General features: G+C 41.8%; 2 protein-coding genes across 6 annotated transcripts in view; both read left to right on the forward strand.

The window, feature by feature from the left end:
• Positions 1 to 5,729, forward strand: part of RNF128 (ring finger protein 128) — a 40,930-nt gene extending 35,201 nt beyond the window's left edge. For both annotated transcript variants that reach the window (XM_083796647.1, XM_083796646.1), the window contains exons 5-7: positions 2,212 to 2,308; positions 2,767 to 2,935; positions 4,304 to 5,729. In XM_083796647.1, coding sequence (XP_083652773.1) covers positions 2,212 to 2,308; positions 2,767 to 2,935; positions 4,304 to 4,419 — 382 coding nt within the window. In that variant the 3' untranslated portion in view covers positions 4,420 to 5,729. The remainder of the gene's footprint in view (positions 1 to 2,211; positions 2,309 to 2,766; positions 2,936 to 4,303) is intronic.
• Positions 5,730 to 11,247: 5,518 nt separating this feature from the next.
• Positions 11,248 to 12,653, forward strand: part of TBC1D8B (TBC1 domain family member 8B) — a 39,653-nt gene continuing 38,247 nt past the window's right edge. For 3 of the 4 annotated variants that reach the window (XR_014571927.1, XM_083797156.1, XM_083797158.1), the window contains exon 1: positions 11,276 to 11,534. Coding sequence is in view for 3 of the 4 variants with exons in the window: in XM_083797156.1 (XP_083653282.1) it covers positions 11,405 to 11,534 (130 nt within the window). In the remaining variant the exon portion in view is untranslated. Of the gene's footprint in view, positions 11,535 to 12,653 lie in introns of all 4 variants that reach the window. The other variant, XM_083797157.1, reaches the window with a different exon arrangement.

Below are 12,653 nucleotides of genomic sequence, written 5' to 3' on the forward strand. Positions count from 1 at the left end.
ACTCAGTTTCCTGTTTCCTGAGAGGGTCATTGATATCAGTCTGGTAACCTAAACTTGTTAAACCATGCTAACTTGTATAGTTTAGAAGAAAACACTTCTTGATTCTTGCATGCCTCTTCTGAAATAAAGGCCAAAATAGAGCTATAGCAGTTTATTCTTCTAGAATTTTATATTATTGTATCTCATTGTGCTCCTGTGAAAGCCTGGTATACTACTGTTTTAATTTGATAGTTCCTAAGATAAGTAATGAAGCCTTTTCAAGGTTTAAGGAAGTTTGTTCTGTGTGAGTTCTCTGTGTGCCTGCTGAATGGGACTGCTGTGGCAAAGCTTCTAAAATCAGAGTTAAAGTACGCAGGTGAAATACTGTGTGAACTGCACAAATTTGATATGGGAAGAATGTGCTTTTACATGGGGAGGGTTATGAAAAAGCACTTAAAGTTTTGATATAGGAAAAATCCAGTTCTGAAGAATGGAAAAATCTGTGGCTGTTATGTTCTGAGCAGTGTTATTTGTCAAACACTGTTAAATATGAGCTGGAGTTATTACAGCGTTGCAAAAGCTCTCTGTTTACAAGTAGTAGGACTTCTCAGCTGGTTTGATATCAAGGGGCTGGGCTGGTAAGGTGTTATCAACAAACTTCCTTGATCTAATGCATCGTAATTTAGAATAAAACAAAACTGAATAAGCTTTCAGGAATGTCTCAATGGTTATTAGGTTGTCTTGTCACATTTGTGCTAGTGGGTAGTCCTGTATAGTAATGAATTAAGTGCCATAAGTACAGAGGCATTTAGAGAAGTCAGTTCTAAGTATCTAAAGCCTGTCCTGTTAGTTCCCTATAAAGCCTCCTGATCTTGATGTGAATTTGTAAAACAAAGCATGATTTACTGGGTTAAGAGGAGAGTGACTTCTTTCGAATGTATTATTTATAGATGAATTTGTTATACTGTGTTTTGCTCTGAGTCTGCTTTTAAATATATTTGTTTCATTCCTCTTTGGCCCAAGTATGGCTGTAAATGAGACTAGCTTAAGATGACCATGTTTGCTTGATGATCTCTGCCAATATCAACCATATTAAACTCTCTATAAACTGATATTTACTGGAAGAATGTACTTGATGTTGGTGGTCAGCCACAGTGATGAGACCCTCCTTGTTAAAAGCATTTAACTGTATCTATAAATGAAACAAGCAAAACAAGCAATTGAATGCTCCTGTGAGTCACATCAGTGGTATCTGAGTATCTGGGGCGTATGTGTTTGCAGAAGGCATTCTTGTCCAGATAGTCAAACTGTAGGCATTTATAGCAGGAGAGGTACACCAGACCTAAGCACAAGTTCTCAAAATTGTCACGCATCAAGGAAGTTTTAGGCTGTACTATAGACATTACATTGGTACAGGTGGAAGGAAGTGATGTTTATGTAAGCTGAATTGGGGAATTTTGTATCATGCTTAGGTGTAGGACACCGAACACCAAATGTGGTGAACTCTTCACTTCTTTCACAATAGAGACGTGATTAACATTGAACAGTGCCTGTGTGCCTTGCTGTTTCTATTCAGGCAGAAGGAACAGGCAAATTACAGGATTTCAAGTAGTCTGTCTGAATCTGTGTCCTAATTCAGACTCATTGTGGAACTGAGTATCTTCATAGAAGCAAACATTTGCATCTGTAATGGCTATGAACTATATTTAATTTATTGTGTATGCAGCCTGCCAAATATCCACTTGGAATACACAATGACTGTATAGGCAAAGTAAATGTGTGGGAGTGTAGTTTATGTTGAGGACGTAACCTGGTGAGTTTTTTTCTATGTAGTTTTAACAGAAGTGCTATTTAGTCATGCATCTGCATGACAAAAGTTGACCTTGATATTACTGTTGGTGTCAATATTTGCATTATTAAAAGTATCAGCTGGGAATCCATTGTACAGTGATTTAAAAAAAAAAAAAAAAAAAAAACCAACAACTTAAGACTGATGTAGCAGAGATAATACTGAATTTTAGCAAGCTGGGTAGAGAAACCAATAACCATAAAACAGCTATAGGTTGAGAGACTAACCAGCTAGCTGTAACTTTCAACTGCAACTTCTGGCAAAATAAGGTAATTCATTCTAGAATGAATGAACTTTCAGTGTTTGTAAATAAGTCTAGTTGCTGCTACGTAAACATCTTCACTGATGTGAAACATAACTTGTTGGTTACCTTCTTCCACCAGCCATCTCTTCCACAAGAATTGTATTGACCCCTGGCTTCTAGAACACAGGACATGCCCAATGTGCAAGTGTGACATACTCAAAGTTCTGGGTGTTGAGGTAAGTCAGTCTTTCCTGGTGGTGGATGCCACTATCAATATTACGCTAGGATACATAAAGAATTGCTCGTGTGTTCTGCCTCTGATCTGGGCAAATGCCAGAGGAAGATGCTGTTGCCAGTGCCTGACACTGCCTGGAGCAGCTAAAATGTACATCAGAGTTTGCCTGGAGGATGGACACCTGCACTGAGTGGAAGAAAAATAGATTTTCCTAATGCTGGGCAATAAAAGGGAAGAGCTAGCTGAAGAATGCGGAAGCTGCATCTGAACTTCCCACTCTAAATAGACAGTAGCTGGTTTTCACTTATGATGCTGAAGGTTAACAGCAGAGCTTTTTATTTATTTGAAATCTTTTGAGTAAAAGTCAACAAGACTTCATTCCCTGCAGACACTGTTTTTCTGGAAAGATGTATACTCCTTCAAAGCTGTAACTTAAGCACTTTCTCTTTTTTTGCAAAGGTGGATGTAGAAGATGGGACAGAGTCTGTGCAAGCTACAGTATCCAGTGGGACATCAAATGTCACTTCAATTAACGAAGAAGATAGTCGTAGTGAAACTGCATCATCTGGATATGCTTCTGTACAAGGAGCAGATGAATCTGTTCTGGAGGAACATGCGCCATCAGAAAGTAAGTATATTGCTTCATCTGTTTTGCTGGATTGCATTGCCCTTCCATTGATTGTGCTATGAATTAGGGTGTTTTTGCCTTTATAACAGAGCAGTGCTTTAAGACTTGTCTGCAGAACAAGGTGTTCATCTTCCCTGTTGTTTTAGCACTTGGCTCTGATACTTACTTTATTCAAATGAGGTACAATCTAAACTTGAATTAAAACCAGAAGCTTAGGAAAAGAGAAGTTGAAAATCACAAGCTTAATACTTGCAGGCCAAAGGGAATTTCTGAAGATTTTCCTTCTCTTGTTGTCTCTTTGGAGATTACATTTTGGATGAGTGAGTGTTGCTTTGCCACCACATCTGTCCACTTTAAGTAATTAAATACTCAGAAAATCTTTAGGAAGTCTGTCCAGCTTTAGCATAAATGATGCAAAACCAGAAATGATATGCTTCCTGTTGAATTTCAGATTTTGCCGAGGCTGAGTCATCACTGAACACTTTTCAGAGTGTTTTAATTGCAAAAGACGATTAGCATTTCCAAATGCAAATATTTTAGCATCTTTTGTTATCTTTTTTGAACAAGAGCATACATATTGAAAATGCCTTTTAATATTCAACTCTGCCAGCAATCTCAGTGCTTCTGGTTTCTTCTTTTAATTGAAAGAGATTCCAGATATACAAATTAGTGTAATTATCCTGGATGGTGGAATTGCCTTGGAAAGAGGAATAAGTTTGGAGGCTTTCACAGGTGAAAGGGATGTGGCTGCCTAGCTCTCCTGCTGGATGCCTAGCTGATATAATAGGAAAGTGTGGGATTTGCTGCCACCTGTAGGACATCATGCCCCAGCGAGTGAAGTGTATATGGAAGTGTCCTGTTTAGGCACCCTAGCTGAACAAAGGGCACTTCCTATAAGCTAAACATCAGAAGCTGAAATGGCATCCCTATAAGTAAATGAAGTGATGCTGGACTAGCTAGATGGCTCAGGCCCTCGTGTATTCTCACCTTCAGTGGCAAGGACAAATACTTATGTCAACCTAACAAAAATACTGTGTAGGGAGAAGGCCATCCTTTCTGAATTGCCATGTCTTCCACTGTTTATCCTGAACCAAGTATCTTGGAGTTACTCCTGATGCCTGTCTTTAGTAGCCCTAAAGTCACCTGAGAATTGTCTCCTTATTTTCTTTTTTGTTGCTTCATGCTGCCTTCTGGCACTTGCATGCACAACCTGTGCTTGCCCAACGCTAGTGAGAACTGAACTCCAAAGCCTAGAAAAGATGACTGCAGTGAGCTTGTGGAAATAAAGCAAGTGTGTTTTGCTTTAAGGTAGTAAAGCTTGCCTGTAACGCTTTTTAACTTGTCTTTTCTTGTTTTTGTTCTGGATAGATGATAACACACATCTTGTAAATAATGAATCCCAACCTTCAGCTGTGAATGTTCCACCCCTTGACAACCCAACTTTTGAGGGAGATGAAACGCAAGTTCATGAAGTCAAGTCCTAAGAATATGCCCAGCAACATGGTGTAAGCCTTCTGCAAGGAGCTGCCTACTGCCATCACGTGTATACCAAACATTGTAAGAATCCAGTGGATGACTGTAGCAGCGATGTTGCCTTGGAAATGCTGAGATCAAATAGATTTAAATCATGATTATATGGTTTGCAATTCTTGAAACTGCATCTCCCATGTGGAATTTAGTTTTAGCACTCTTCAGATAAAACTGTCTTAAATATAAAGAAAACGTCAGATTATAACACTAAAACAAAAGTTCCATCTTCAGCAAAGCTTCTATTCAGCATTTGAGTCCCTTTTATAGGGAGAACATTCTTTATATAGTAGCTGTCTCTACTGGTAATTGTTTTGACTTGTTTTTTTTGTTGTTTATTGTTTTTAATTCAAGTGGATTCTCATTGTAAACGAATAGATTTTGATCTGGTCTAATTCTTATTTACCAGACACAGTTTTTCAGTTTAAAGCAACACTGTATTTAATATTTCAGTGCACTAATTTGGTAGGAGAAAGTACAGAGTAATGTCTGTCAAACTGGATTTTTCCCGCATTGTCTTTGGTTATCTGGTGAAGAGATTGACTCTTGACCTCTCCACTCCAATCCACCTACCACATATTTCCTAAAGGGAAAAAGAGGGCTTCAGGCTAACAGGCCAAATCTGACTTGCACAATACTGCAAAGGGAACAAATGCAGGAACTTTCCAAACCTGTTGATATTAGTCTGAAAGATCCTGTATGATTTTTGGAGTTATAACAATCTCTAACAGCAGCAATATGCAAGAGTCCTGGCTTTGTGGAAGTCTGGGATGGCTTCTGGAAGACTTGAAATAAAGATGAAAAGGTAGATCCTTCTCAAAGGATCTGCTGTGTCTTGTTCAGGCAACACCTAGGAAAGATCCCAGTCTCTGAAAAATGGTGGACTGTTGCTGTGCAGTGTGTTGCATGTGTGCTAAAGCTGATGTCCTGTAAATGTAACATGATTGGAAAAGTTTTCTGCCATCTGTGGGGAGTTGAAGGGGTCGGGGAGGAACACTGGATACTTCAATATTAAGTTTAGGGCCTTGCCCATCAAAGGTAACTGAGGACATCTTACAGATGCACTTTATTTTTTTATCTCTGTAACTATGGTTTGTTTCTAATGTTAGCAGAGCTTTGTCTTAAAGCCCGCAATAAGGTACTATTAAATCTGCAGGGGAAAAGCAATGCCTTTTCTTATCTATAGTATAATTAAGGATGTTGTAAATATTTCATGATTTGTATTGAATTTGAATATGAAAATGTAAATAAAACTATATTCTGATGACCTGTTTGTCTGACACTAAATGGTGCTTATCAGCTCGTGTGGAAGCAAATGCTATTCTCAGTTCTGCCCCATCCCACAACCCTGAAACTTTGCTGTTGCGAGGCCAAAAAGCACCAGTGCTTGCTCAAAGTAATTGGAGTAAGGAGTGCTAATTATGTGCTGGATGCTTCCATTACATGGATTAAAAATTTTGCTGAGGGGCTTGAGCCCAGTAGCTGTACTCAATATACAAGAAAAACAAGCACGTTAGGACAGGCCCTCGAGCCCTCGAGGTTAGATAGCCAAGAGGTGGGTGTACTGGCAGGGTGGTGGTAACACAAAGGGCATGTTGTCTTGAATTCTATCTTCTTGTGTTAGGGACTCCCTATGCCTGCCACAGATTTGTTTGCCGGCTGCTTGACGTAGTTGTGAACTACTTGTTTGTGCACGGATCAGCACAAGGCAGTCTTACTCAAATTCTTCAGATCACTTGCATCTCACTTTCCTGTCTGGTTGATCAGCATTCCCATCCTTACTTAAAAGTTATTGCTCTTTGTCTTACAAAGCATTTTAGAAATAATTAAGTGCCCTTTGTTCTGTACTAGGAAGCTAGACATTGACAAATATTTACTATTTCCTAATTTAGCAGTAGGTACTGCATAGTACTTCTCAGTTCAGGGTAAGGCAAAGGTGTCACTACACAAAAGTACAGAAATGCTGCCCAACCAAATTGACCACCACTCTGTTTTGCAGACTTCCCCATCAAGTCCAGGAAGCATTGATGGGTTATGGGCTCAAACTGTAAACCTAAGTATAATCTGACTTCATGCTGAAACTGTATCTTGCTGATAGCTGTGGTGATCTTCCTATCCTACCTCTGAAATGTAGGACAGAGAAGGGAGCTGGCAAGCTGTGAATACACCCCCTGAATGCTTAATTTCATTTTCATTTCAAAAAGCTTTTATAAATTTATGGTGTATAAGCTGTGTAATAGTCTCATGCTGTTATGGAGTCATCTGGCAGTCTTGGGTTTAATGGGAACAAGATTCAACCTTCAAACAAACCATCACTAACAAAAAGGTGGGAAGGGAATTCAGACCAACTCAACTTATTGAGAGGTGCTTTGGCATTTTTTTTGTTCTGATCCTATTGATCCTATGCATATGGATTACTTCTCTGGTAGAATTCCAGCTTTTCTATTTGCTGTCTCTTAAGCAATAAACCTGCATTTCTTCCAGTCCTGGTGTTTCTAATGGTAAATCCAAGGGTAAGGTGGATGCACAGCATTTTCTCAAGGAGTGCACTAGTAGAGTAAGGAGGGATGCAGCAGCAGAACACCAGTGAACTCAATTCAGGCTAAGATAGGATCTGATGCTGTAAACGTATTCTGTAAAGATGTGAATTTACTCAGAGCTCAAGGTATCTATGCTACTTTTTAGAAAAATTTTGAAGATGGTTGGATCAAATGTGAAGTACAATCAAGGGAGTAAGAGCAGCGTTTGTAGCTGGGACAGTATTTGAGCTGCTAGGCAAAATAATTAAATGCTTTTCTGGTTTTGCATCTTAACCTTGAGAGCCTGCCATATACAGATTCTGTTTGTAAATATTCTCCATGCAAGGGTTTGTTTTAAAATGAAAGTTTGAAAATTTTGCAAACTATTATAGTGAGCTCAGGTCTGTTGCTGTCTCATTTTGAGAAAACTTTTTTCTTATTTCACTCAGTTCCGCAGAGGTTTTCCCCTTGAGAACATTGCTACAGTTATTGCTGCTTTAAAGAAATTCTGAAGTTGCACTTTGTATTTTCAAGTTTCTATAGATAGGACCTGTCTTTGGCTGGCTTTGCTTAGAGCACTGTGCAACACACTTGTTTTTTTTGTGATGCTACCGGCTTGGTTGGTTCTGTGTACAGATGAATATATATGTGTGTGTTGTGACATAATAGACTCCTTTAAGCAAGATGCAAACAGGAGTGTGCCTGAGGGTAGGGTTATTCCTGAAAAGCAATGTGAGCTTGTTGTTATTCTGCAGTAGTTTCGATGTTTTGCTACGCATACTAACGTTTGCATGTAAGATGCTAAAAATGATGTGCCCACAAGGGGTAACAGTTGTTAAAATGAATGCCTCTTTTGACTCTGTTTCCATTGAGTCACAGACATCTCAATTGTTCTGTCCCCAAAGAGAAAGCAGAACAGGTTCAAACGTCATCTAGCATGTTTACTCACTGCTGTCACTTATCTTTCTCCCCCAGGAAAGCTCTGATCTAGACACATAAATGCCTCAGGTTCTTAAAGCAAGGTTGGGCAATATTTTTTATCCCTGTAGGAGAGAAAGTCTTGTCACCAGATGCTGTATTACCGTGCTTTCTTGTAAACCAGACTTCACAACAGTGGGATTTTATTGTAAATGCAAAATTTTAAAGAATTTTCTCATATCAAGGAAAAAAAATCAGATGTCACTATAGAAATGTAGTTATAACTGAGCTTTTGCTTAAGGGAAACGAGGCCATATGTTGAGGGACTGCAAGCATATAAATTTAGTGTGAGTCAAGAGAGCAGTTGGATTTCCCATAAAATTGAGAGGTGTGGTCCATCTCACTCTTTAGTTGGAAGGATCTGTGCTTGTCAAGTGACCTAACGGCTGGACAGAACAAATACATGCATCTACCTTGGCTGCTTGATTTGATTAAATTTTATCCAGTGTTTAGCATATACCAGGTCAGAAGCTAGTCCTGCCTTTTCACCCAGGTTTAGATCAATGTCTTTCCTGCATAGATCTGAATAGCGTTGAACTCCCTCAGAGTTGTAATGGTCGGCATTTTGGAGTAGATGAAAGGAAATTTTTTTGTTTTGGCAATTTCATTTTGGCTCTAAGGGAAACTTGAATCCAAATTGTGAAGTTCACCCACAGTGAATTAACAGCTATGTAGTTCTCTACACTGTTTGTTAAACTGGTGGTTATACAAAGTGAAGCCAAAATCTATTTATGTAGCTATTTATCTATTTATATACTCTTGGCTGCAGTTACTGAAGGGAAATCATTTGCCATTTTCAGGAGGTCTTTAATGCAGTGAAAGAAAAATTCCGCAGCACTAAATGGATCTCTCTTGCTGTGGGATGCATTGATTAGACTGTAGGATGATTGTGAACTGATTAAGACAGAATTTAAGCATCTATAAATAAATTCATCGCTCTTTGCATCTTAATAGTATTTGGTTAAGAATCCAGTGCCTGAGGGAACTGGAAAAAAGGAAGACATTCAGGACCTTGAACCAATGGAGAGGAAAACAAAGCATTTTCCAAGCAGCAGCTTTATTGTTAATTTTTTAATCTGAATAAAAAGTTTGAATTTTACATAAGAAAGCAGCATATGTTCTAACACGTCTAGCCTGTGCAAGATGCCAACAGCCAAATTCTAGGTAGGAATGCCAAAGGCATCTCTCCTTACAATTAGCATCAGTATTAGAAGACCTGTGTCAGATCCTAAATAAGTATTTCCTATCCAAGGGCTTGGCTAATTGGGGAAAATTAAATGGTAAATACTCCCTCAGGGAATGCTCTTAGAAAAGTAGCATCTGTGTAGGAATCGCTGTCAGTTTTGGTAAATCTCCAGGAGCTGCCACAGCAACAGCTCACCCACAGGAACCCATTCATGTCTGTTACTTCAGATGGGGGGATTTAGGGGACCGCCTCATGGAGAACAATATGCTGGTATATCTTAATTGTTTGCCTTGTTTCATTAATGTTTTATCTACGTTAGATACCACATGTTGGCTGATGACTTTTAATTCATTTTTCCGGTGTAGTAAATGTAGGGCAGCAGAAATTTGTTTCTATTATACTCTATTTTAAAATAGGTAAAATAATATAGTAGTATTAGTTCAATTCAGTCCCAAAGGTAAATCTGCTTAATACTGGAGTTATCTTGCTATGGTGTAATGAGTGATTGGAAGAAAAAATGTCTTATGCCAGTGCAATTCATCCAGTTTCGAAAACTTCTAGTGAATTAAATGTGACTGCATGCTTGGTGCTGCTTTCACCTTGGTGCTGCTGGATCAGTAGTTCCTTATGCAGTTGGAAGTGGCCAGGCATGGCCAAACATCTTTCTGTGAGTGCTTGGCAAAATCTCATTGTGCCTGTGCTCACAGATAGACCAGTGGCTAGCAGAAGCTCTATGGGACACGGAGTACATCTGGGACTGCTGAAGAGGCTGAAGGAAACAAAGGATAAAGCGAAAAAGTGCCAAGTTTGAAATCTGTTGTTAGCGCATGATGTGCATAATTTCTTTTTTTAGAAGACTTCAAAGTAGAGGCTGAGTTTAAACAAATGCGTACTGGATGTTTCATATGATACACAATCAATAAAGCACTACTCTTGGAAAATCTTAGGAAGGTCAATAATGCTAGAAAGAGAGCTAAAGGAAGGATCTGACAGGGCAGCAAACTGCAGAGAAGTTTCTGGGAAACGGGAACGACCTACTTTGTACCGAGTGATAGAATCTGTCAGGAATAAAGAGCAGGAGTGAATCTTTCACACTTGGAGTTATCTTTAGCAAAAGCCTCTGAAAATTCCTCAGCACCAGCAACCTGGAGCAGAGGCAACGCCACTCCCCTAAATTTTGTTTATGGCCAGCACCAGAAGATACCATTTAGGAAACAGAGTGTTACCACGTGTCATGCCACAGGGAGAGAGCTATGGTTCTTCTGACAAGGTTGTGAAAAGACTGGTGAAGAAACACCAGAAGAGAGAGCTAACTAACGAGAAGACTGAGCAGCTGTGATCGTGGCTTCCTGGGGAGGTGTTCACTCGCTACCAGGCTAGATTGATTTTTTCTACCCTAGAACAATGGGTAAAGTCAGTGTGTAGATGATCTGAAGAACTACTCCACGAGAATGAATGATAAAGTTGTTTCAGACGAATCATAAAAATACAAAGCCCCTGAGTCAAACTGTTGTTAAGGCAACCAAAACGTCAACACCGTTCCACAATAGCTCTTAATCTCGTTGGGTGATAGAAGCGAGGAGGCAGGCTGTCTTTTTTTATAATGCGGTATGTAAATAGGCAACATTGGCCATATGTCTGCTGGTGGTGTGACACGCCAGCTGGGAGGTGACACCTGTGGGTGGTGTGACAGGGCGTGTGGCCCTGTGGAGGGCAGCGGTCAGGGCTGCATGGCAGGCCGGCCGCGTGTTTCTTGTGGTGTGAGTCTCGGTGCTGACTGGAAAACAAGCGTAAGTGCTAAAACTAAATAAATAAAAAGCCATGTTCTTTGGTGATGAATGTTGGGCCAACATTTCCAATGGACTTCTTTGGATGGTGTAAGGGAAATAAAAGAAAAATCCCTTTGTGAAGACCGCAGGGGGACGAGCGCCAGTCCCGTTCCGCGAGTCGCCGCCGCCCTCCCTCCAATCGCCCTAACGGCCCGTCAGGCTGCCGCCACAGCAGCCGAGGAGGCGGGCGGCCACGCAAGGCCCGACGGGAGTTGTAGTCCCTCAGTCGCCGTCACTGGGCGGCGGGGCTGCCGCGATGACTACAACTCCCAGCATGCCTCGGGGGCGGCGGCGGCGCTTGGCACCCGGGCTGTGGACGTGGGAGCGGGAGGCCGGGGCGGCGGCGGCGGGTATGGGCGGCGGCGGCGGCGGCGGCGGCGGCGGCGGCGGCGGCGGCGGCGGCGGGGGGGTGCAGTGAGGGGCCGCCGAGATGTGGCTGAAGCCCGAGGAGGTGCTGCTGAAAAACGCCCTCAAGCTGTGGGTGCTGGAGCGCTCCAACCAGTACTTCGTGCTGCAGAGGCGGCGGGGCTACGGCGAGGAGGGCGGCGGCGGGCTGGCAGGTACTGCCCTGCAACGGGGGGCGGCTGGGGGGCGTCCTGTGGGGAGGGGAAGGGGAAAAAAGGGGGAGGGAAGGGTGGACGAAGTGCCTGGGGCTCGGTGCGGGGCCTCCTGGGTGCCCCCCGTGCTGGCAGCTCTGCAGAGGGGCCGGCAGATCCGCCTGTGAGGCTGCTGGAAGCGAGCTCCTGCTTGGGTGCTTCTGGGCTTGCATTTGAAAAATAAATTTCCAAAAAATAAGCGTGTGCTGTGATGGAGTGTCTCAGGAGCAGCTGATCCAGAAACTGACAGGGCACTGACACCAGTATAATAAACTTTGTTTCATGAGAACTAAAGGTATGGACCAGAGTTTCTGTTTTTAATTATCTTCTGTGTGGCTCGTAAGGTGCTGCAGGGACCCCGGCCGTCACTGAGCTCCCTGTGGTGAGGGAGCTGTTCAGGCCAGAACTGACTCCTTCCTAGTCTGGTGGTGTCAGGCATCGCCCCTTTCAAGGAGAAATGCCCCAGGGAGCAGGGTAAAGTTGGGGTATGGTTCCTGAATGTTTTGAGTGAGTTGCATCTCTGGGTTTTCTAGGCGCTCTCTAACTGTGTCATCATAGTGTAAGGTGTATTAAACATAAGGCATAATTGTCTTGTCGAAACATTGGTTTATTCTGCCCAACAGAAAAAAACAACAACATCAGATTGTCTGGCTGATGGAATTTCCTATGTAGAAATAGCCCTCCCGGCTGGAGGAAGGGCATTCCTCGTTGGTATCTGAACCACTTGCAGGGAACAGGGAAAATGTAAAAAGAAATCGCTGCAAAATCCCAGGTTCCCTTCTAGGGATATCATGATATTCCAGATAATGTCAGGCTTTGACTTAGAACCAGGGGTCATATTTTTCAACCTTGGAAGACTTGTGGTCATCAGGTTAGACCGGCCGTTCTCTGGCCTGGTGTCTGGAAACCAAAGCCAGATGAGTCAGTACAAAGGTTGTCTGGCCGTGTGATAAAATTCACGTAAGAACTGTGACGAACATGAAACGAGACCTAGAATCAGGTGTTCGTTTAAAAGCATCCTTGTAGACTTGCAGCTGGCAAACAGCTGGGGCATCCTATTGCCCTTCTGCTTTTGTTGAAGGT

The sequence above is a fragment of the Anser anser genome (assembly GCF_964211835.1).
Source record: "Anser anser genome assembly, chromosome: 13".
NCBI lineage: Eukaryota > Metazoa > Chordata > Aves > Anseriformes > Anatidae > Anser > Anser anser.